This window comes from Grus americana, chromosome 5 (genome assembly GCF_028858705.1).
Source record: "Grus americana isolate bGruAme1 chromosome 5, bGruAme1.mat, whole genome shotgun sequence".
NCBI classification, from domain to species: Eukaryota; Metazoa; Chordata; class Aves; order Gruiformes; family Gruidae; genus Grus; species Grus americana.
Window position 1 is genome coordinate 69,039,939 of NC_072856.1, and position 25,332 is coordinate 69,065,270.

The 25,332-nt window shown below is 46.2% G+C and overlaps 1 protein-coding gene across 1 annotated transcript in view; it reads left to right on the forward strand.

The window, feature by feature from the left end:
- Positions 1-25,332, forward strand: part of MDGA2 (MAM domain containing glycosylphosphatidylinositol anchor 2) — a 391,532-nt gene that overhangs the window by 112,286 nt on the left and 253,914 nt on the right. Inside the window, exon 3 of the mRNA XM_054827962.1 lies at positions 25,091-25,230. Within this exon, the coding sequence (XP_054683937.1) occupies positions 25,091-25,230 (140 nt within the window). The remainder of the gene's footprint in view (positions 1-25,090; positions 25,231-25,332) is intronic.

A 25,332-nucleotide genomic window follows, 5' to 3' on the forward strand; every position in this document is an offset into this window, starting at 1 on the left:
TCAATAACTCATGACACTTGTGTTAGCTTTGGGATTATTGAAACCAGGCAAAATAAATTCAACCGAAGTGGAATATGTTTCAGAAAACGTGTTGCAGAAACAGACGGGAGGGTATTACTGATTTGGGGTGGAGGTCTGAATATTGCATGAGTAAATCTGTCTTTCCTGGGAGGGGGGGATTGAATAACCACGTATGTGATAGTATTTCAAAGTATGCAGGACCTCGTGTGGTCTTTGAGCAGCTGGATTGCCACAAAGAAAATGCTGAGATATGTCAGTAATTCTGCATGGTTTGATGGTGCCTTCCCTACCCCGTGCCAGTTTGTACAGCACAGATATCAGTGTGGAGCTTAATTAATATTATTATTTGACTTTGAAATTTTGATAAGATGAGCTTGCCCTTTGCAAACCAATTCTCTTTGTTAGTGAACAAAAAGTTACTGATTTGGGGGAAAAAATATTTTGAGTCAAGATGTTCCTATTTGCTTAAAAAGAAATTTCCTAATGTTAAGAAATGTTGTAATTTGTAACCTTTGATTACACGCCAACTTTCTGTTTTGGAAGAATCCCAACATTTATCTTCACGTTGGGGCCAATGTGTTTCTCTGAAAAATTAATTTTTTTAAGCTGTTTTGTTGGTGGGCTTTCCTCAATGCTGGCTCGAAGGAAGGATGTTATCTCCCGGGTTATCAAAGTACCGTTTCGGCACACAGGTCCCCACCAGCAGATGAATGAAGGGGCTTCTGTTGGTGCCTTCAGGAGAGCGAGGCCGGCTGAAAGCTGTGCGCCTCCGTTTTCTCATGTTGGTTGTCTTCTGACAAAGTAAATTAAGAGGAAGAAAGCTCAGTTAGGTTTGTATTCCTCGGCCTCATTTTAGCTGTTACTGGCTAATAAACTCCAACTGAGCTCTCATTCAGAGATGTCACTTTTTGTCTTGATGGCAGGTGATTTGACTATGGAGCACGCTTTGTTTGCGACAGCTTTAACAGAAAAGACCAAAGGCTCCGTTCATTATTCTTACGCTCTTTCATACAAAGTTGATTGCGCTTTTTTTTTTTTTTTTCCATTGAATTGCACTAAGTCTCTGGATGGAAATCACAGTGTAGGTCTTGGTTTCGCTGGAGTACCTGAAGCCGTTCCTGGGGAGCATCACTGGCGAGGTTGGGTATAACGGAGCGTGGTTTGAGTGCTGCCGTGCGGATGGGAAACGCATGGAGGGATCGAGGCAACGCATGGCAGCGAGCAGCGATCGGCTTTGTGGTGCGGCAAAAAGAGGGGCTGGGGAAGCTGTTGGAGGCTTTGTGAGGTCCCGTTGTACCTTGCTCCCTCTCTGGGAGGGGGTGATCAGTGTGTTGTCTAAAAGCGTAAGTGGAGTTGGGTGAATAACTCAGTTAACTTTGTAATAACCAACTCATTCACAGGGCTTGATCTAGAGCCTACTGAAGTTAATGAGAGCTGTTCTGCTTGCTCTTCTTTATTCTGATTGCTAATTGTGTGTAAACAGCTTTTGGTCATCACAGGTTTGCTTATTTGAAATTATTGGCAGATTAATTTTGGTAATTCATTTCTCCTTGAGCATGCAGGGTGTTCAGCATTTGAAGCAGACGATCTCAGTTGTTCACATTTGCAGCTTGCGCCTGCACTCCGTTCCTGTATCCTGACTGGACAGGGTTCTTGTGAGCATCCTCATTCACTTATTCAAAACTTGATTTTCTGTGCATTCGTGGTCAAGTTCACAGGAACTTCTGACCTGCTGTGCTGAGTCTGGTCAAAGCTCGGTCCTGCCCAGTGTGTATCTTGATAATGGTCATATTATGGATGCTTAAATAATGAGTACACAGAGCGATTGTTGGGTTTATATTCCTAATGAACTGTAACATTACCAATGACTAATAATTATCTTCCTTGCAACTTTTTGCAATGAGCATTGCAGCATAGAATGTGAGGTTCCCAGTCCATGTAACGTGAGTGTGCAGCTGGCAATCTAGTTCAAGGCTTTTCTTTTAACTTTCTAAAGAATTTAAATATTTATTGATATGCATGTCTGCATTATTTTAACATTATTCTGATATCAAACCATGCTTTCTGGCTTTCCTTTCTCATGTTCAAAGCAGTGTGGAACAAGCAAGTGACACCGGGCTTTCTGGTTTGTCCTATTTTAGGAAATATTTTGTGGGCCACAGTCATGTGAAGATGGGCAAGCACTCAAGTGTTGATGCCACATTGAAAGGAGGAAGGGAAGTATGAGCCACTGGGTCAATGTCCCTGCAGCACAACGCGGAGCGTGGCAATGCTGCTCGTGCTGTGCGATGTGGGGCCCAGCTGCTTGGGCCACGTGGTCTCACTGGAGATCTGTGGGACCCCTGAGGAGCCACATGTCAGAATTAAACTACCCTCGGCACAAGCATGATCCTCAGGTGAGGCACGTGTCTTGTGGCTCTGGGCTGTGCGAGTGCTTTGATGTGCAGAGCTGAGCGGAGTGGCGATATGGAAAGGGAAGTTCTGCCATTGACTTTGGCTGTGGTCAAAGCCGGTGGAGATCGTAGGTAAGAGTCAGATGACTGTTCTCCCGTGGATGCAGAAAGTTACTCTCTTGAAAGTTTGCGTAACTCATCCCCAAAGACAGTAATGGTCTAAAGCAGCTCAAAGGGATTTTGTGCCATTTGGCTTCAGCCCATACCAAAGTATCTGGGCAGAAGTCCTTCTAGACTGATCTTGCCTACATAAAGATGTATACTTTAATGCATCATCTTATGAAATATGTATTTGCTGGCACTTTTACTGTTCAGGTTTTTGGGGCTCTGTTTTTAAGGAGGAGAAGTTCAGTAGATTTCAACAGTGACTATAAACATTTAGGTGTCTGAGCTGGCGGGGAAGATGGGGCACAAGTAGGTTCCAGATATGCAGAATTGGTTCATAAATAGCTCTTGTCCTGTTAAGGTTGTCAGAAGAGAAACCTTCCACACCTGATGTTCGGTAGCAGTTACAGTGGCTGAAAGACTGCGGAGAAGCACAATAATGTATGCCTGCACGAATTGTGCGTGGTGAGGAGCGGAGGCGTTGGAAATGAAGGTCAGCCAGGGAGCAGGCTCTGCACAGTGGCGTTGCAGGGTGATGGGTGAGAGGACGTAAAACGTCAGTGAAGTGCTGTAGGAAAGAGAATGGCCTCAAAAATATACATGCTTGGTTATTTTAACAAAAAGAGAAAGTATGGATTTTTCCTGTCAATAAGTATGAACAGATTTGAGCATCTCAAGGGTTTTCTGTATTAACACCTAATATTTATGATTCTAGTCCTGAAGGGCTCTATGCTTGCATCTTGTGTCATGTGTTGTAAGTTGTTCTTTGGCCTCAATACACCCAGAGAAATAGAAAGAGGAAAGACAGGAGTGGGAGAACATCACAGGATAAGAACAGGCTGTAGGTTGACACCATGTTCGCACATTTGTGCAGCATGGGAACTAAATTGTGCTGTGAAAATCTGTGTCTTGCTCTGGCTGAAGGCATGAGACACTTTCCCATAAGAGCGGGATCTAACCCTGAACACATTGTGATGCTTGGGGAAGAAAAAAAGAAAAAAAAAAACCCAATAAACCACAAAACCTCCAATAAACCTGTGTAGATGTGGCTTCTGTGTTCTGCAAAGCTTTGATCTCATGGCTGCTGGAAGAATAGAAACACTCTGTTACCTCTCTGCTGAGGTTTTCTCAAGTCCCCACCTTCTGTGTGTGTGGGTAGACAGAGGCTAGAGCATCCTTTGGGGAAGCCTGTGTCGTCCTGCTGCTGAGGTGCTCCTTGGGATGGGCCTTATGGTCTCTTCATGCAGTTGGACCTAGTGAGGTTTAGGTGCTCTACCCATGCTGGGGACCTTGGGTGGTGGATGAGCGTGCACCACCAGAGCTGGCAGCTGGTGGGCCGTGTGGTGGCCAGCCCCGGGCGCAGCAGGCTTCGGCGTTGCTGGTGATGGGAGCGGGATGAGATGCTACGTGTGGTGTGGATGCATGGTTTCCCATGGGTAGCTGCCCATGCCAGGCAGCAAGGCGGTCCTGTTATGGGCAAGTCTCCTCTGTACTGTGGTAGGACATCATCCCCGCTTCCCCTCGCCAGCCCAGGATGCTTGGGGATTGACATTAATAGTTCAATGGATGATGATCTTTTTTCTGAGAGCTTTTTGAATGGCATATTTATTGTAAATGTCAGGCAGGTTTTCCTTCTGGGAAGAAACACAGGCAAACACATGTTGGGATCACGTTTGTTCATATTAAATTGTTCAGCGTCGCCCAGAAAATCAATATTGCCTTTTAATACAGAAAGGCCTGGACGAGATGCCTCAGGTAAAAGTCCATGGAAAGTATTCCTTCAGAGAGACGGCTGCTGGGTGAGACGAGCACTGGTTGTCTTCAGCGCTTTGGCTGGCAAGCAAAAGCTGCTGTCAAACGAGCTGCAGCTCGATGGCTGCATTTCCAGCGGCTCTGCACAGTTTGGAGGCATTGCGTTGTGTCCGTTCTGCCAGGCAGCCAGCACGGAGCAGACCCGGATCTGGCCCAACAGCAGTCCCAGGCTGGGCTGGTGGAGCCCGCAGAGCTAGCTGCATCAGCCCCTTGGTTTTGGATGGTTTCATCATCTGAGCTTCCAAGGCATTGCTTCTTGGAACTTGGAAATCTCTCTGACGCAACAGTATTATGCGATGTAGAAAGTTTCTGCATCAGAAATACATCTTTTTGAATTTGACTTGCTTTTTTAGACAGCAGATGTCAGTCTGGACTTCCCCCCCCCCCCCAGTTTAAGAATAACTTCATTTGGTTTAGCTTAATTGATTCAGAATTGATTTCAGATAAACTATTTAAGCGTGGTTGTAGCTGCACAGATGCTTGATATGGCTTAAACATCACAGCCTCTTCCCTCACCTTCTCCTTCCTTCCACCTGCTTAATGGTCTTGATAGAACACGGTACGGTTTTCCAAGCTTTTACAGAAGTTTCATAAAAGCTGTGAACCAGAAGTCACAGACTGGAAGCAAGTCACTGTTCCATTTTGGTTTGGGCAGGTTTTTAGCTATTTTTACACTCCCCCTCTTTTAACACATGGGAAGTGAGCAGTTCCCGGCTGACCCCAGGCTGCGATGCAGAGCAAGACCGTGCTGCGGCATCCTCCGGCTCTGCCTTTGGTGGCTTCAGGTTCAAGTTACTGCTGTCTTCTAGTCCCTGGAGAACTTTTCAGCCGCCTCTTGCAAGGACCCCTGGGCTGTTGTGGGGTGCTGTGAGTGGAAATGGGGGTACCCGCATCCTCCGAATGCCTGGTGGGATGGGGGAGGCAGGGATTTCTGCAGGAGTAGGTGGGGAGAGGAGAGCTTGGGAGGGAGATGTCCAGATCTTTGGGCATCTCTCAGGTGGCGTGTCCCAGCTGGGACCCTGGAACGTGCTTTAGCGAAAGCCAGGAACAAGGATCCGGTCTATCAAGTCTTGGTTGAATACCAGCAAAAAGTATTAGTTCGCTGTGCAATTTATAATCTAAATCAACCTGTGAGAGCCCAAAGAGGGCTGGCAGGAGGTGGAGAAAGCTGAGTATCCTAATCCTATTGCTGTACCTGAGACCGTACTGAAATCTGATGTAAATGCACTTCGGCACGTAAAGGGAGAATTTATCCTGACGGTTATGCTACATATACACGGCTGTATTTTCTTCCTGTTTATGCCAGTTTTACTCCATTGGCATTTATTCCTATTGTAAATCACAAAAGAGCAAGTCCTTTATTACTAGGTAATTTAAAATAGCTTATGTTATATTGTCTGACCCTTACAGTAATTCTAAACTATTCCATCATCCCCTGCCGCGTGTGTGCAAATAAAATGGTCAGGAGAACTTTTTCCTTAAGAAAAAGAAAATGTAGGTGGCTTGAGTTTTGCTGTTAATGTTGGGGGAAAAAATTGCTAAATTAAATATTGATATAGCTGAATATTTTCAGTGCAAATTTCATTTAAATTAAACCAAAAAGGCTTTTTTTTGGGGGGGGGGGGTGTGTGTGTGTGTGTCTAAGTGTCTTCATTAGAAGACGCTTTCATCTTGTCTACTTACATCAGCAACTTCCAAATGGGTTTTATGTTGGAATGGAGCAAAGTTTGCTCGTGCTGGTCTGCTCCCCTTAGCCCAGACCAGCCCTGTTGAGCCTCCATCAGTGCGTGACCCGGGGTGAAGCCCGTCGGGGTGGACAAACGGCACATGTGGGCAGCGCACTTTAATCGTGCAAACAGGGCAACCTGCTACTTTTTCCTTTCCTGCTGGTTCATTTCCATTTTGGGTTCAGTTAACGAAGAACCATGTGCTGAATGTTTAGGATTTGGAGCTGCGCAGTCAGTACAGAGCTCTGGTTTTGCCAAGTCCTAGCAGAAGAATGGGGGAAAATATCTTGTTTTCCTAGGTTCTCTTGCGTGTTTAGTGGAAGCGCCCAGACTTGCAGTGCGAGAAGGTCTTGTCTCCCGAAGAAAGAGTTGGGATATGGAAGTCCCCGTTTTTATTGAACAACTCTCCTGTACTCTGCATCCACAAGCTGTCCCAGCCCTTTCATCCTCAGAGAGATGCTTGGCGTTGCTCCACAGGGAAACAGAACCCCCAAAACCCATTTGCATGGTGCTATTTCTTCTCCGTGTGGCTTCTTCCACACAAGGAGCAACCAGCCCAAGGATGCTGCAAGCCTGTAGCCCCGGGGCTCCACGTGCAGGTGGCCACCTCGGCCCAACCAGGACAGCCCTGGTGCTGCAGCTCGAGCGTGGGGGTCCGGAGATGCCACCACACTAGCAGCTCACGCAGAGGGGAATTAGTGCTGCCTTTGATGTATTGTTTTTCACTGCAGTTTGCTATCGTTTGATCAAAGCCTTCGATGTTCCTTGAGCAAAAGCTTAAACCTCTTTTTGCGCCTACGTTCCCCCTCTGTGTGGATTGGGTGCTCGTGTGTATGTGTGGTGAGATGTTAAGCCTTTTGGATCTTGTTCTTAATATTAAACAGACACTTAAGAAATCAGCTATAATTTAAGATATAAAACTATCATCACTTTTGTGACTTATGAGGACCTGGATAATGAGGAGGATATTAGGTAGCCATATTCTTATTTTTTGAGGTTGGAAGAAGAATTTATGCGTTCATTATTTTTATTGCAAACATTTTAAAGCATATGTGGATATTTTCATTATTGAGTGCTATCTTTAGCTCTTCCAATTAATTTCAAATTCTGGGAGTCCATATAATCTGACAGAGTTTGCTGTGCTGAGAAATGTATTAAGGACAGCTTATGATACACTAATTAGGAGTGCATTTAAAGAGCCAGTAATCTCATAGTTTTGAAGAAATCTGCTTATGCTTTTTTCCGTTTTCATCTCTTTTTTCTTAAGCATTTTGTTTTCTGAGATCACAGCAGCAGTATAAGGGCAAGATTGTTAGCTGCTGGAAATCAAAGTACTGCTAGTGAAGTTGCTTAGACACTGCTGAATTACTCCAGCTGAGGATACGGTCCCCAAAGCTCAGCCCTCAAGAATTCATCTGCTGTGGCTTCCTCCTCCTTGTGTGAAGTTCTTCCATTGCCTGTGCATTGAAGTCAGTTCTGCAGCCAGAAGTGTATTGCTTTGCCTGGGGAAATATGCAAAAAGAACTGTTAAACTCTTCAAACTGAGGCCTTGTTCACATGAAAATACGTTTTGTGATAGATGTAAGGAGAGAAATGTGATTGGAAGTACCTTGACTGTCACCAGAATCTGTTGCTATTGGGAAGTTTCACATGGAAATACCAATTGGTACTTGACTCTGGAAATTATTTTGTGGTGGTAATGTCTGTGTTGATAGCAAAACATAAAAGGATGCCTTCTGTATTTTGATGGAAAGACCAGTGACCAGGATTGAGATCTGAGCAGGTCTTTGGATGTCCCCTGTGCCCCTTGCAGTGCTGGTGTCCTCAGAGGGGTTTGCTCCGTCACTGTATCTCTGTGCCTCTACACATATGTCTTATGTCTACACATAAATCCAGGCAGACAGGTGCTACTTACTCATTGCTTATCTGTTGCAAATGTTTTAAGTTCCAATTAAACAATGAAAGGCATTTTGATGGAATTCCTGAAGGGGAAATTAAAAATCAGTAATCAGACAAAGTGTAAGGTTAATCACCATGTTTTGGATTTCAAAGTGAATTCTTCTAATGAAGAAAGAAAATTTCAGAAAGTTGTGGGTTTGTTGTTTTTTGGGTTTTTTCCCCTTTGTCATTCCTTTTCTTTTTTTTTGGTGTATTTGCTACCAGGAGGAGGGGTGAGGGGAGTTTGTCGTCTCACATGACCAAGCCCCAGTGACTGGGCTATAAGGAGGTGGTGGGAAAGAGCTGAGCTGCTGGGGGGGGGTCCGCAGGCAGCCAGACAAGATTACAGGAGAATCCCCTCTTGCCTTTTTAGAATCATAGAATTGTTTTGGTTGGAAAAGACCTTTAAGATCATCAAGGCCGACCATTAACCTAGCACTTCCAAGTCCAACCACTAAACCATGTCCCTAAGCACCACATCTATGTGTCTTCTAAATACCTAATCCATCCTAAACACCATTCTCTGCTGTAGCTCCTCGTTAGGAACTGAGCTTGCGGAGTGGCTCCAGGCTGTGATTTCTTTAATCGTCAGTCTTGTCTCTGGGTTAACCTGTCCTCAGGAACCCTTTGGTGACCCAGGTCCTGCATCCCTCTTTGTCTTCATGTGTTCTGCATCTAAACTTGACAACAGGGCAACTGCAGAGATTCGAGAACAGAATAGACAGGACTGCATACTGACTGGCTGAATGTGCTTAGCAGGTTTTTTGGGTTTTGGGTGGGGTTTTTTTCCTTCTTTTTTTCTTTTTTTTTTCTTTTTTTTTTTTTTTTCTTAAGAACCCCACACCTGGAAGGCGTGGATAGGTTACTCACCCTTCACAGGATCTGTGTCTCTGCTTAGGCTGCAGCTATTGGACATCCAGTACTATTAGTAGAAAACCTCACAATACGAATTAAAAAGCGTCCTCTTTTTTCATCTGAATTGAAATGATAGGGAGCAGACTGCTCACAGGATTTGCAAATTAATTCTGCAGCAATGGCTGATGTTGGCTTCCCTCTGTTCATAAATAACGTGGTTTTGCCTTGTGCTGCTTAGCGGAGCTCAGCTATAAGAGCAGCTTTTAAACTTTTTGGTTTTGTTCTTTTGAAGTGTGGGAATGGGCCAAGCCAAATTTCAAGGGTTTACAATAGTGGAAGTGTTTGAATTTGTTGTGGTGTTTTATTAAATAACAGTAAGAGGTCAAAAATACTCTTTCTAGTAATTTTTATAAGACCTTTTTTTTTTTTTTTTTTCCCTTTCCAAATGCCTTTTGCAAGGAATATAACCCATTCTTGGGCCCGGATCTTCGATGCCGCTGCCTCCTGCATCAGCACGGGTCAGCAGCTTTTGTGCGCAGGGTGCAGCGCAGGCTGGAGTCGCAGCCGTGCGGTATGCATCAGGGTGGCGGGTCCGCGTGTCGGACTGGCATATGCTCCGGGCGTTTTGCCTTTGCACTGCTGAGGTCTCCGGTAAGGATTCACAGTAGAATATAAAGTTGAAGAAATTGAGAGACAGATTGCGCCTGTGTTACGTACAGGAAAGCCACGTATGCGGCGTCCCCGAGGGTATTATTGACAATAGCAAAGCTGCAAGGAATGTACTCATCTTTTCCCTTATCTCCCTGTTTTTATTCTTACAGCCTGAGCCCCGACGCTGTGCTTATCGTTGCGCCAAGCGTGTGGTGACTTAAGCAGAGCAGAGCTCCTCTTCTTGATAACGTTTTGCTTTCATTCATCTGCAAATGCCCAAACAGCGTATCAATGGCTGGGGGCTCCTATCTGCCGGTCCCAACCCCCGGGCAGTCGCTGCTGGTCGACTGTGACAGGGATCAGATGTGGCACCGCTCGAGTGCATGCCGTTGCTGAACTTGAGGGTTGCGTAGCGCGCTGAAAAGCACAGCAGCGGTGATTAATTTTGGCTAGGAGAAACGAGATGCATCTCCCACTCTAAATGCCGTAACAGTCTTACGCAAATTTTGCACGAAAGGAGCAACTCTGTAATGAAACTTAATGGCTAATTGCAGTCTGTTAATAAAACTGGAGATGTCATCAGGCACTGAAAAGGGACTGGTAAATCATATAAACAATAATACATGACCTAATGTTGCCCAAGTGCCAAGGTGGGAGTTTAATAATTTTGATCATTAATTTTTATTGATTTGTTGATCATTCATTGATGCTTATTCAAATAAAACATGGAAATATGCTGATAGGTAACTTAACTCTGAAGGCAGGTGTTGCCGAGAGGGTACGAGTCTGTGTGACTTTCCTATCGAGTCTGAGGTTCAGAAAGGACCCTCTCGCTTTCTAAACTCCTTCTCATAGAGGAGCCTGGGTGTGGCTAGGTCCAGTCTTAGTCCCAGTCAGTGGTTTATGTCTAAAGGATTATGTGTATAGCCACTTATCAGAGCCCCACCGAGGACCTTCACTGAGACGGTTTCGCAAAGTTGAAAAAGATAGGTCATTTATTGAGGTGACAGATATAAAAAGTTCAGAATTGCCTTTGATAAATACACTTACTGCAAAAATTGAGCTCAGGTTACTAGTTCAGCACTTTCGTTAATGATAGCTTTCCCACAATAACACCTGGAGGTTGGAGTTGGAGGTGCAAGTCGTACCAAAGAGGTGTCCCTGCTTGAGGGGAAGAGGGGTCCAGGCCTGTTGACCCATCCGAGTAGTTGGAGTTCTCATCCTCAAAATAGAGGATTCTAAATGCCAGATTTACACTTTTGGCGAGGTCGGACTGAGTCAAGTATCATGTGCTGACTGGCCCTCAACAAGGCTTGTTGCGTTGTTGATCAAGGGAGGAGTAGTAGAGAATGAAGGCGTGCGGTACAGAGTAGCTTTACCGAAGTACCACCAGGCTGTGAAGCCTCCCCTCACCCTGAGCGTCACTCAGTTGATTGAGGAGTAGACCATCAGGCACCACATCTGTCAAGATGAGCGACTTGCTCATCCCTTGCCTTTTTCAGGTCCGGTGCTTATCAGTGCAAGACCAGCACGTTGCTCAATCCGCACTCTCGCTCCAGTCAGACCCCGCTAATTTCTGCCAATTCACAGTGACTCTGAACTTGGAACCAACGAGCCCGGACAAGTCCGGCGTCCCGCAGCAAGTTATGTACTCAATGGCACTTCAATACCAAGCCATTAGTTGGGCTTCCCAAGGAAATGAGATCTATGGGGAGGTGATTCTTGTTTCTGCTGGTTTGTCTGTCAATCCAAGTCTCAATTCATGATGAAAGGGTTGGGTCAGTTTGAAGCAGGCTTGATGGAGGAGCCTCAAAGCCTGCTCAGCTGCTGGGTCTTGTGGAAATAGAGGGTTGAACACAAAGGAATGTCCTTTGTACTGTCCTACTGTCCTAACAGTACTTCTTCCATGAATGAATCTTACCTCCTAGTAGACATCAATGAATTGCAAAGGTGAGAGGGCAGGAGCTGACTGACAGAGAGATGTTATACATTCCCCAGCGTCAGGAGAACTTCAGTGAGAGCTTGGCCCATACAGAGCCTCTCCCTTGAGGACGAGTCACTGGAAACTGGGAAAAATTAAACATCTCCTCCTTAACTCCTGGTAGCTCTTCCAAGTGGGCCGGGTGGTGGGTCTGTGCTGCTGATAGTCGCGTGTGGGCAGTTGGCACAGAAAAATCATGAGAGCATCAAACATCATTTGAGGACCTCTGTCCTCTCTGTTTTAAGTGCTCCTCTGCAGCTCTCTTCAGTACCAGCACAACCTGTGACTTCCTAAAGGGAAGGAAACCAGGCGCTCTTGCTTCTGCTTCTCTGGTCTCATGGCATGCTTTGGCCAAAATTTGGAAATGCGTTGGTTTATGCCATGGGCAGGATCTTTCCTGGGCTGCCTGGAAAGGCTCCCACGCAATCACAGCTCGGTGCTCCAGATCTCCTTCACAGGAGGAAAAGGCTTGGGGCTGGCAGAACCCCCCCCCTTCTGTTCCCCGTGAAGGAAACAGGGGTGATTTAGGCAAATCAGCTTGTCCGTTGCAAAGGGATTGAAATGGGTGTTACCAGCTTTTTAAATGCCAGATGTAGTTGTCGCTGCATGGCTGAACATTAAGCAAATATTAAGCACATTTGCAGCCGAAGTGGTTGGGGGGTGGAGTGCTGTGCTTTGTGGGTCCTGACAGTCGCTGCACTAGCCATGACCGAGTGGAGGCATCTGGCCAGTTGACTTGCTCTCCCCAGACTGGTGCAGACTCTCTGCAGGGCTGCTGTAGGTTAAACATGCTTTTCCCCCAGCTCAGACCTCGTGGGGTCTCATTCTGAGCTTGTTTCCCGAGGAAGGTCAGGAGATGAAGGCTGTGTGTCTCTTCTGAGGAAATCATGCCAACGACCAGTACAAGGCAGGAATGAAAAAAACCACAAGAAAATGCACATTTACAATTCCTTTCTCAGCTCCGACCCCTTAAATGGGTTTTGAAGATTATTCTGGCTAGGAGGGTTGCAGCACCTGGTTCACCTGCTGAATCCCTCATCTCCCCATGCATGTTCTCATACTTTCTCCCACCTGCTCCCGTTCTGTATCCCCCATAAATATTTTAATCCTGCTCCTGCTGTCAGGTTTTGTTATATTTTGCCCCGGGGAAACTCAGTCTCAATATTCCCCCTGTCCCAGGGAAGCTGGAAAAATAGGTTGGTCAAGAATGAGATTATGCTTTTTATTCTCTCCAGGTAAAGTCAGTGCTGGTGTTTACAATCTCTGGGGATCAGCCTGCTCCTGGATGGACCCAGCTCCTGCAACCCCGTAGCACAACGGGCATAAATCAGTTCAGAGCAAACAAAGCATAGAGGTGGTCCATAAAGTGGAGCAGGGGCTGGTAAGCTTTAGGTGTACAACTCCCCCGGAAATTATGATGATTATAAAAATACATGGCTCTGCGTAGTGTAATCTTATACCACTGAGAGAGGGAAAACATCTCTACTTTGTTCATGCTCATTTTTAAGGATTGAAGATGAAAATAACCCATTTAATTGTTGTTAGTGGCACAGTTCAGGATCTGGGGGAGAATCACAGTGATGGATGTGTTGGTTGGAATTGGCTCTGGGGATTTTCCGTCCAGCCTCCCACCTGAAGTGGGACTGTCACCAACCCTAGGTCAGGCCAGCCATGGTGTCATCTACCAAGGCCTCAGCCTCCAAGGATGGCATTTCCATAACTGCTCTGGGTCCTCTTCCCAGGGGATGCATTACTTCTGTATATGTGAAATGAGTCATGGCTATCGCTGTCTTTTTGCCAGTGTTAAAGTACCCCATAAATACAAATCAGGTAGAGATGGGCACTTTGATGAAAAGTTCTGAACAAGAAACACACTCTTAAAAGTCTCAGTAATAGGAAAATACTATTTCTGATGTTCCCTCATGCCATTTCTCAGAGCTGGTGGGCTTGTGGTGGGGTCAGTGATGGTCAGGTTGCACTGTGAGGTCCTGTACCTGCCACCCTTGGGCACTGGGGAGCTTTTCTTGGTGGCCACTGGTATTGGTGGGTTGTGTGCGATGCTGCTGCTCTCCTCGGGCAATGCTTCTGTCCCGAAAGCCTGATCCCTCTCTCCTCATGGAGCAGCAAGAAGGCTCCACTTCTCCAGGGAGTGGGAGGATTGAGCTTAGTCACAAGAACCTGACAACCTTGTGCACAAATAAACTGAGGGTTTATTATTTAATTCAGATAGTTGCTTGATACAAGTTCCTATAAATAACTTTTTTTTTTTTTATTCCCCACACTCGGTGTTTGGGGCTGAGCTAAGAGAGGTCACAAGCTGTAAGAACATAGAATCAATGAATCATAGAACCTTTAAGGTTGGAAAAGACCTCTAAGATTATGAAGTCCAACTGTCAACCCAACACTACCATGTCTACTAAACCAGGTCCCAAAGTGCCACGTCTACGTGTTTTCTGAACACCTCCAGGGACGGTGACTCCACCACCTCTCTGGGCAGCCTGTTCCAATGCCTGACCACTCTTTCGGTGAAGAAATTCTTCCTAATATCCAATCTAAACCTCCCCTGACGCAACTTGAGGCCCTTTCCTCTTCTCCTATTGCTAGTTATTTGGGAGAAGAGACCAACACCCACGTGCTTGGTTAATCCTGCTTATCCTGTGCAGCCCTGGGCAGAGGAGGTGCTGGGCACCGTGGCAGCTCGGGGTTTGCAGGCTCCATCCCACCCCCAGGGCTGGGGGTGCATGCTGGGGTGGGTCCAGACAACTGTTAAAATCCTGGAGAACAGGAGCTAATAGAAAAATGAGTAATTTTCTTGGTCCTTCTGCTGAGTTGCGGTGTGGTGTTTGTCTTTTAACTGTGTTACTCTTTCCCTACTGAAGCTAAAAGGAATTGCACAAGTTTTGATAGTGCCTGGAATATATAAAGTCTGATGTAATAGGTTTCTGGCTTTATATAGTAGAACATATTCCAGTCATTCAGCAGTTACTCCTACACCCAGTGTTTCAAAACAAAGATGCGAAAACTAGGTGTGAGACACTGAAGTACAGGAAACACAATTTTAATTCAAGAAATCGTTTTTCTTCCTGAAAGGAGGTTTGTTTTCTTGATAGTCCCTGCTCACTGGGACAGATTTGTGCTATCTCACAAGAAATGCAAATTGGTGTTTAAAAAGCTGTTTATTCTTGCTTAACACTATAAAGCAGCATTGTTTTCATTTGCATTCATGTAAGGTTATGTATTTTAAAATTCCTCTTTAATATTAAACTGTTTTTTTTTTTTTTTTCAGTCAGCAAACTAAACCAAAACCCTTTCTGACGTCTGTACAGCATTTAGTGAAACTTTCACTGCTGAGCCAAACAAGAACAGGCTCTTTTCGGGACAACGTGATCCCTGTTGCTGGCAGGTCGCCTGGGTTTTGTAGAACCTACAGCGCTTCCTCCTGCTTCGGGACACCCTCGTGAAGTGTATTTTTGTTGTTTTTGCCTAGGCGGGTGAGAAGTCAAACGTTGCACCTGGCTTTCAGAGGAGGCAGGAGGGCTGTGTGTGTGTTTGAAGTCTGATTGTGGCAGTGCTCTGAGCCGAGGTTCACCTGCTTTTCTGCTTCTGCGAGCCCTGTGGGGCCAAGAGCCCTGTCCACCCCATGCGCCTGCATGAGCAAGGGAAGGAGGAGCTCTGGGAATAGTCCTCGAGCTCTTTGGGGGCAGCACTGGGCTCAGCACTGGAATAGGCTGCCCAGGGAAGTGGTGGAGTCACCATCCCTGGAGGGATTTACAAGACACGTAGAGGTGGAGCTTGGAGACATGGTTTAGTGGTGGACTTGGTAGTGTTAGGTTAATGGTTGGACTTGATGTTCTTAAGGGTCATTTCCAACCAAAATGATTCTAGGATTCCTTCTAGCCAACCCTTCTGGTCTGTCTTTTCTCCCACAGCTGGTGGTTCAGGCACCCAGCAGCTCCCATACAAGCATGGTCCAGTTTGTTTAAGCAGTGCTCTGCACCATTTCAGTATTTCCATCCTTATCCTAATGAGATGCCCATGGCCCATCTGCAGGTGTTGGAGCACAGATATGGTCCTCCCAGTGAGGTGCCCTGGCTGGGCATGCATTGCTGGGTATCGCTCTTCCAAGTGTTGACGCTGCCAAGCTGTGCTTCATGATGGCAAGCTGGGCTGGGCTGGGCTCCAGTGGCTCAGTTAGCTCCAGGGATGCTGGAGCTTGGAGCTTTTCCACCTAAACCCATCTGACCCCATCCTGGATCCTGGAGGTACATACAGGTCTGCGGAGCAGACAGCGATTTTTTGGTTCACTACGTCCTGGCGTTATGTTAAAGCACGGGCCTGGGGAAGGGCATTTTGATGTTCTTACTGGATGCCAGCCCCAACTTCCTTCTGCTTGGTTGCACTCCGTTGGTTCATCAGCAAGTGCCCTATTATGGATGTGCCGTGACATGGACCTCAGCGTGGCTTTGAGCAAGGTGTCGTGTAATAGTGGCACTGTCAAATTAATAGGTCCAGGCGTCCGTGCACCTCAGAGCGAATCCCAGTGGATCTTGCTTCATTCGCTGCTGTGCTTGGCTGCAGAGGGGATGGGAGCTGGAGGCAAGCTACTTCCCTGCCAGCTTGTGCTAGCAGCAAACGAAGCTTCGGTTGTTACAGTGGGACAGGAGAAACTACTTGGAGCATGGGAAGAAGGTCCAGAGTTGGCCTGCTCTGAACATTCTTGGTCCTGGGCAAGGTCTGGTGCCTGCCAAAGCTCCTGCCATGGGTCTTGATTCCCTCCTGCCCACACCTCTACTCCATCACAGTCTCAGTTTAATGAAATTTCAGGTTTCCTAGGAGGGATGTGACCTTCGCCATGTTGTGCTGGGACCTGTGGCTAATTTCTGTAGCATTGGATGTATGTGCCGTTTTAGGGCTGAATCCATCTCCTTGGTGTTGTTTGTCATTAACTGTGCTGCCAGAGTTTCCTTGGTTAAAATACATTTCTGAAAGGTGTTTTGTCCAAGTGTGCAAATGGGAGTAATGGTTAAGAATTCAGGATTCATTTTGGAGAGGTGATTTTTTTTTAATGTGTTTGATTGCATGTGTGTCTACCATTTTAGGTGGGGGAAAGTCAACGTATTACTGCGCGCTCAGAACAGCCAACTAAGTGAGACGTGTTTACTGCTAGATTATAATACTGGTGATACAGGTCTGGCAACATCATCTGTTTTGTGATGCCAGGAACAACAAAGTGTTGCTTCAATTAAGCCCGTCACTTGCAGATCATTTCTTTGCTTATTTTAGAAGATTCATTGAACTCGCTGCCTGCAATCTGTAGGTTGCAAACTGCTCGAAGAGCAGTTCAGGGAGGAAGATGTAGTGTAGGAAGGTTTCCCTCTACGCTTCTCTTTACGATTCCCCCCAAATCAGTGCGATCTTGGAAAGATGCCATGTTTGTTGTGTGCAAAGGATGCAGCAACCTGGCACGCTGTGAACTAACCATGAAATCACGACAGTGTCATTCTCTGAGCATGCTGGAGTAAGAGGATGGGAAATTTAGAAGTGCCAATTGCAGAGGCTGCTATTTTAATACAGAAAGCATGGAATACGCGCTTTCTGTGCCATTGGAAAACGTGACTGTTGTGCTAAGCTTTTATTGCCAGTTTAAGGGTGTCAGGCAGAAGCAAGAATTACAAGGCAGTGTATCTCAATGACTTTCTTCTTACTTGTAGTGAGGACCTAGTTTTAAAGTAAAACAAAGAAACTCCTCCTTAGAAATCCGCCTGGAAGTCCTGTCCCAGAGGTATCTTTTCTCAGTGCTGATACTCCAGGCAATTCAGTTTTTATTTCCAAGGTCAAGAGAGAGACCGTTGCTGTGAGTATGTCTGATGTGCAGTGCTGGTTGAAGTGGAGGTACCCATCTCGTCCTCCCGTGTCTTTTGGGAGAGTAACCAAAATCTGTAAATCTCACCGGGAAGCGTGCACGCCAGCAGTCCTGCAGCGTGGAGAAGAGCAGTCCGTCTGCTCGAATTGAATTAGCTGACCTTGTGATGGGTGGAAGAAAGAGCAAGAGGTAAGTCAGGAGATGAATTCCTGCAAGAGCGTAGAGGAAATTATTCTTAATTCTTTGCCTTTGTGGGGACACACGATCGTGACCCGGGAACGGCAGTTGCATTGGTAGCCCTGTGCTCCTGTGGCAGTGGCAGCGGAGCTGGTATCGCAGTGAGGTCTCTCCGATGGCTCAGCTGAGGTAGAAAGAGGCGGAGGTAGTACAAGAAATGCGTATGCGTCAGGAAGAGGGTTTTCTTTGATATGTGATGGTATCTCTGATATTCCAGGACAATCCACAAAAATCCTTAAAAAAAAAAAAAAAAAAAAATATGTACTGACATCAGTTAATTCCAGGAGAGGGAGCGTGTCTTGCACCCACACGTGCAGAAATACGGGTGGTGGGTGGGATTGCACAGAAGTCTTTCAAAGCTGAGCTCTCCCACCTGGGTGGACGCGGTGGCTGTCCTGGCAGGCTGGGCAGAGAAGAGACTGACAGCTCATCTAGCTTGGGGTCTTCCCTGGCTCTTTTGGGTCTTTTCAATTCATTTTTCAATTCATCCATGAGGAGAGCAGCTTTACTTACCAACTTTGCTTTGTACTGCGAAACGAGGATAAATGCTTAAGGGCAAATAAACACAGAGGGAGGAATAAGCAGCAAGTTGTTGAATGGTTAGAGGTAAACTAGAAACCAAGTTCTCATGTTTTTCGGAACTATTTCCTTTTTGAGTTTCGTAGCAAACTCACACGGAAAGAGCTTTCCGCAAAGGATGCTCTATATTTGTGCTCCCGTAATTAACTGAAGGCTGAGACAGCACCGGTTAGAGTGGAAGCCATCTGCTTTGGGGCTGCTGCCAGGTGTGGAGAGCCTCAGTGTTACAGTTCCTCCCTAATGTAATTATCTGTGGCCACAGTTATTTGCTGGTGAAAAGTTCCACTTACACAGAGATTTGGTCGAGACCTTGTTGGAAAATAATGGTGAGAGAATTAAACTCTGAACAATATCAGAACTCAGGGTCTGTAATGGTTTCCTTTAGTCCGAGCGATGGTAAGATCTTCACGATTTGTGGAACTTGCAGGATTACTTAAAATATAATTAGAAATTATATATATATATACATATGTGTGTGTGTGAAATAGGAGACACATAGTGATTCTGCTGGAAAACGTAGAATGTATTTGTCATGAATAAAATGCTGCTCCTCCAGGAAAATATTTATCCCAACCCTGCAGCAGGATCCACGCGGGACAAATCCGTGTCTATGTGCAGAACACCTGGGAAAACTGGGTGTTCTCCAGGCCCGCCTCTGCTTGGTCACTCCGCGATCGCTGTACGTGCCCTCCTGCGTTAGCCACGGAAGGGACCGGCACGGTTTGAGCAGATGTAGGTTCAAGAGCAGACGCGGTTGCTCCTGCTTTACTCATCAGCTCTCCCTCCTGCTGAGCAGCAGCACCGGGAATTCATGGCATCCGAGCGTGGCTTCCTTCGGGTCCCTGGTCCCACACGCTGTTTGCAGCTGATTGACCCCCTGCCCCACGGCCTCAGAGCTCGGGGACGGGGGGTGGTGGCCTTCCCCGCTGACCCTGGGCTCAGCCGCTCTGCCTCTCCGCTGCAGGGCATCGTTTGCTTATCGCTTCTGCGGTTTTACACCGATGCTCCGCATCCGGAGCCATTCCGGGTAAAAACAATTAGCGAGAGTGAAGCCCCCAGTGATTTCCATGCAGTTCTGCAGCAGAATAAGGAAGAAATAATCTTTTTTTTTCTTTAGGAAGAGAAGATTTAAAGTAATTGCAGAGGTATTTGCAACTCTCAGAATTAAGTTTTCCCATACTCATATCAGCTCTTAATTTTACTAATTGCAAATGCAGTGACTGGGAATCTCGGTGGTATTGCCACGATGAATGCCCTGCCCTGTGGCAATAATTCTCATCTGTGCAGAGTTTAGAGTATTGCGCTGCAGGTAACGTGGGATTTGTGGTGTTCTTTTCCAACTGGAGGTTAGGCGATATTCAGTCCACTAATAAATTTATTATTGGACCAGCTTTTTAAAACTTTTTTTAAAAAGTGTAGTATTCTGTGGGGGAAGTGAGGAATGGGAAATATTATACAACAAGTTTTTATTAAATAAGTATTCAGGATTTTGATTACATTCTTCATTTTGGGTCCCAGCTGAGGCAAATGCCAGGTATCCAGCACAGGATGCCTTTGGCTGCGTGACGCTGATCTGCACGAGGGGCTCGCCCTCCTAAGGGCCGTTTGAAATCAGTTGTGACGTTCCCGGTGCCGTGCAAAGTGCTACCGAGCAAGCACAGGTCTTCTGGTGGAAATTTATGGAATTACTATGTTTTGTTAAAACACTTAAATAGCTTCTCTTTAGTATTTCTTTTTTTTAATTTTTTTTTTCAATAGCATTATGGCTATATGTTGCTTTCAGTAGCCCTAGTAGGTAAGTGGTAGCAGAACGAGGTCCGTAGTTTAAAAGGTTCCTATGTACCAGTACTAAATATTTCCTACTTTTCACTTTACGGACATGGTAGCATCTATCGTGTGCTCTCCTCTTCTGAGCCACGCTGAGCTGACCTTACTCCCCAGACTAGCAAGAGAAGGATGAAGTTAACTTTTTCCCCTCTTTGACTGGACTGATTTTTGCCCCTTGCCTGATGCTCGCCCGTATCCCTGTGAGTTAAACTGTGTTTCTGGAGCTCGGGAAGCCTCCTTGATTGATAGCACTAACATAAGACAGCACCGAGCTAATTAAATCACAGTGCCGCTTCCCAATACTACTGTCACAGCCTGACCTAATTTTGACACTACAAAGCTTATCGGCAGAGTATCTATTGAGTTAGAGGAACCATAATGCTGTTTCTAGGAACAGATAGATTCCCCCCCCCTCGCAACTCATTACACTGCTGTTTATTGTCCCTCCTGCTGGGCAGGTATTAAAAGCTTCTACCTACGGCGCAGGGTCTCCGTCTGTTGGTATCTGTTTCTGGAATGGTAGGCGTGCTCCGGTTCAGAGAGGGAAAAGACAGTGATAGCTCTTCAGACATGAATATGTGCTGAGATCTTTGTCTCTTTTAAGGACTTCTTTCTTATTTAAAGCGATTTTGAGCAATAAAGTTGTCACTTGCATCTCATGAGCCGGCGTACTCTGCTGTCCTGCTAATTGCCATGAGCTGCCGGAGGCTGAAGCTGGTGGAGCACGAGAGCAAACTCCTGCAAAGGTTTTGTGCTGTTTCTTTGTTGTTCTTGGTCTGATGCATCCAAGTCCAGGCACGTAGCTCCAGGGTGGCCCAGCACATACCAAACGGTGGAGCTGGCTGGGGACACGTGGAAAAGGAGGAGAAAGGCTTCACCTTCCAGCTGCCACTGGCAGGCTGAGCAGCTGAGCATGTTTTTGTGGAGGTTCAACCCTCTTATCAAAAAAGTCATTTACCCTTCACTCTGTTTTTAATTTGACAATGTCATAAAGTCACATGTAAACAAATATCTCATGCCCTAGAAATTTTTGAGATTAACTTCTGAATCGTGAATAAATACTTTGTCAATTCTGCATGTCTTCTGTTTTGAGCAGTTAGGAAACACTGCAGTCACACAGCGTCGAAAATGTGTTTTTCAGTAAGAGCTGAGTTGAGCGTCTTTAGAAAAATACCAATTATTGTCAATGTTATGAATAAGGTCAAGAGAGTTACCAGCACATTAAATAGAAAGGCAGAATGGAGCACTCCAGTTGTCCAAGGTCTCTTATTCACACCACACCTCCACAAACATGCTGCAAGTCATGAAGCATCTCCTTTCTGAGTACTAGACTCACTCTCATTTGTTTACTTGTTTGCTTTTTCCGGGTGACCGGCTTGGTTTGAAAAAAAACTCTTTTCTACTTATTCCTGCACTGCTTTAGAAAATAAATTTTATTCTGCATATTTCCCTTTGAAGTCAGCTAGCATTCATCCCAGCATCTGGTTTGTCCTTTGTTTGTCTTTATTAAGTATGGCTAGATACCTGCATACATGTTCAACTTTGGACATTTCTAATTTTACCTTCACAGAAATTTTTATGACTTTTTTTTTCCTCCAGGTCTATACTGTCTGGGCAACTTCCGCAAGTTGAAACCCAATTGCTTGTGTAGGTGTGTACGTGTGTGCAAGAGACGGGAAAGGGGAATAAATTGAAATTGCTGGAAAAGAGCAGCCAATAAAGGGGACCTACGTAGCGTCAATGTATAACGAGATACAGTGAAAGGTCAGGCTGGCACCATTTTTCATTTGGGAGAAGAAATCTCATGGTGCCGCACAGTTTTGCAGCAGAAGCTAGCCGGGGTTGTTCTTGGTTTTGTGGTTACGGCTGTTCCGTCTGACCTGACGCTTAGCTTTCCGTGCATCGTGTGCGCACGTTGCTGGGAACAGCACCGTGATGGATTCTTTCATGCAATATTTACTGTGTATAATCACAAGACAAATTCTTCTAAAATGCCACAAACAAAATAAATGCCAAGTATATATTACTTTAATGTCTCGTCTGGTATTAAATCCTTGGAGGCATATTTCAGAAGCAACTGTAATGAATATTCCTGCAGTGGAGAGGGAGGTGACATTTCATAATTATGCAATGTCTTCTGAACCATAAGACTTTAAAACTTAAAGAAGTAAGAATATTTTTTATTTTCCTTTATTAGTTTGATCTCCTCTTAAAGCAGTGTATTCTTTTGCCATAATAATACACAGGGGGGGGTATTTTTTCTTTTCTGTGTCGCCTTCCCAAACCTAATGGATATGGAGCAGCGGCGGAGACACTAAAATGAAGGACACTTCAAATGTAATTTGAAGCTATATGAATATAATATGAATGAAAATGTAATATTAATGTAATATGGATTTAAAAGGCAGCAGGATGTTGGCATAATGTTGCTGACTCTTCTAATTTTATCAGAAGTCTCATGATCTATGCTGAACCTTGTTTTACCTTTCTGCTCTGTGGCTCTGCTTTAGCATTTCAGTATTTTATTATTTGTATTGTGGGAGATGATAGAAGCCCCAGTCATGGCCCAGAGCCCTGTTGTACAGCGGCTGTGCATGGCAGAACAAGGAGGACGCTCCGCGTCCCACGACATTGAACTCTTGAGGCATGTGGAAGGGGAGCAGCTCTCCTTGCACGGGGAAAGCCGCAGTACACCGAGCATTAGTGTGGCTCTTCTACTTAGGAAAAAAATCATAATAATTAAGATGCAACAGATTCGTTTAAGGTCAGAGCGTGACACATTGGACTGACTCCCAAACAAGGACATCTCTGTCCTCGCAGGAGGGACGGTGAGCTCCATGGGAAGAGCAGCCTGGACCGATGGTACCAAGGGCAGGATAGGTTCCATTTGTTTCTTCGAAGCAGCAAATAGCATCTTTAGCCTTGCAAAGCGCCAGCTGTGTAATCGTACGGGGAGGGTGCCGCCGTGTGAAACAGTTCTCCTGAGCAGTAGGAAAGCAAAGCTGAGGCAGCTCCTGTGTAGGGAGGCAGGTGGATATACTTGTCTGACTAAACGTGACCATAGGTTGAGCATTGTGTATATGTTCAGTTATTGTGCTGTACTTGGAAATAACTGATGCTAGGGAGCAATTTTTGCTGGCCTCACAAAACTGCCAAGAGCAGGGATGCATTGGTGTTTAACCTGTATTCACCTCTGATAAGTAGGAGCTGCCTTCAGAGGAGTGGCGAGGGCGAAACTTGGTGCGCGGTGGCTCGAGGAGCAGAGCTCGCTGGAGGATCTGCTGGAGCTCGCTGCTGTTGTCACAGCTGGAGCTGCTGGGCCACCATGCCCGACGGGGGGGGCTTTGTGCTCTTGTCCTCACTTGGTTAGTCTTGCGTGGCCCCACCAAGCTGTGGTCTCTGCTGATCTGAACGTCTTCCAGTCCTGTGTCACCTTGTGCCGTTAGACGTGCGAGCACACCAGGAGTGCAGGAAACATCCGTTCCCTGCACGAGCTCTTCTGCCTGTGCCGGTGCTCTGCAGAGAGGGTCCACCAAGGACAGATTTCTTAAACACTTGCTAAAGAGGTTAACCTCGGCCAAGCACATTGAAAAATGATCTAAATATAGTAGGGTGAGATGAACGGGGGCAATGCAAGGTAACTGGGAATATCAGGCTTAGTCATTACAGCCTGAAATAATTATTCTCTTCCTGTTCATTTAGATGACCTGACACAGTCCTGTTCAGGGTCCTTTGCTTGAGTCTCGTTTTCTTCAGCCTCTGGAGAGCGAGGGTCAGACATTTGAATTATTAGGAGGCTTGGTATCAACTCTAGGCATCGTACAGCACTTGATAACCCAACGAGCTGTGTCAGGTGGGAGCCGTGCGCGGGTTGAACCAGCAATGGCATGCTGGTGGGGAGATTCTGCGGGGTGCCAGAGCCATGCACCCCAGGAAAGCCACGAGCACTTGAGGTGGGTGTTAGCCGAGCAATTGCGAGTTGATCAAAGAGCCAGAAGACTGGCATGAGAGGGAGGCAATGTGCAGGACGGAGCCCTGAAAATGGGGCTGCAGCCTTAGGGGGTGGTTGCTGCTGTTCCAAGGGAGGCGAGGAGAACGCATGGATGTTTTCCCAGCAGCACGGGGCTCTTGAGCTGGGAACTCAATGGCTTTGAGTCCTGTTGGGCTCGGTTTTAACTGTTCTGCTTGCTGGTTGTGATTGAAGACTTCAGCTAGGACTCGAAGGTGTATCCACTTACACTGAACAGGAGCAGTGCACAGAGGGTGAAATACTGGGTCTTTACAGCTCACCAGAATTACTTTTTATCTCTTCTGCTGTTTAGTTTATGTTACTTTATTTGGCAGTAGGACTGGAACTCAACTTTCTTATGGTTCAGAAATAAAGAAAATTGTGGAGCCAGGAACATGCTTTGGAGACCTGTTGAAACAGAGCTGTAATTTGTACATGGGGTATTAAGAGCAACATTGCAGTTTTCCTACACGTACAACGTGTAAAACAGCGTGACGTACTCCAGGTTGCATATACGAGAAAATTAAAGTAAGGGTTCTGCTTGAACTTAACCTCTGGTCCAAATCCCGATCCCTCTGACAGCAACGGCATTTTGGTATTGACTTTGAAAGGAAGTAGCATCAGCCCCACTGCTTCTCCTGCTTAATTTTAATGGTTTAATTAAGGCTTCTCATTTGCATAATGACTGTGATAATACATTTAGAAAGATATATAATAAAAAAAGAACAATAACACTGACTTCATTTGGAAATTGGAACAAAAATAACCAGAATGCAAATGAGTTTGCAAAGGTTTCGTTCGGGGGATCGCCAGGTATTAATAAATAGCGTGGCAGTCTCTTCTGGCGCCGGATACGCGTATGCTGAGCGAGGAAAAGGCTGTTCTGCACGGTGAAACCACTCAGCTCCAGCCTCGCTCCTCCCAGCTAGGGGCAGTGCGAGGGTCCCAGGCTGCCGTGATGGAGATGGGTCTGAGCGAAGCCCGGGGTGCTGGTGGTGATGCTCACCTGGTTTCTCTCTCTGGGTCTTGCAGCCCCCCCCACCGTGCGGATCGTGCACTCGGGCCTGGCGTGCAACATCGAGGAGGAGCGCTACTCGGAGAGGGTCTACACCATCCGTGAGGGCGAGACGCTGGAGCTGACCTGCCTGGTCACCGGCCATCCTCGGCCACAGGTGAGCCCCCGCCGTGCCCGGTGGCAGCCTGCCGCTGGTCACCACACCTTTCCTCTGCTCTGCCGCCGAGCCCCTGCGGGCTGGCTTCATCTTCTGCTAAGG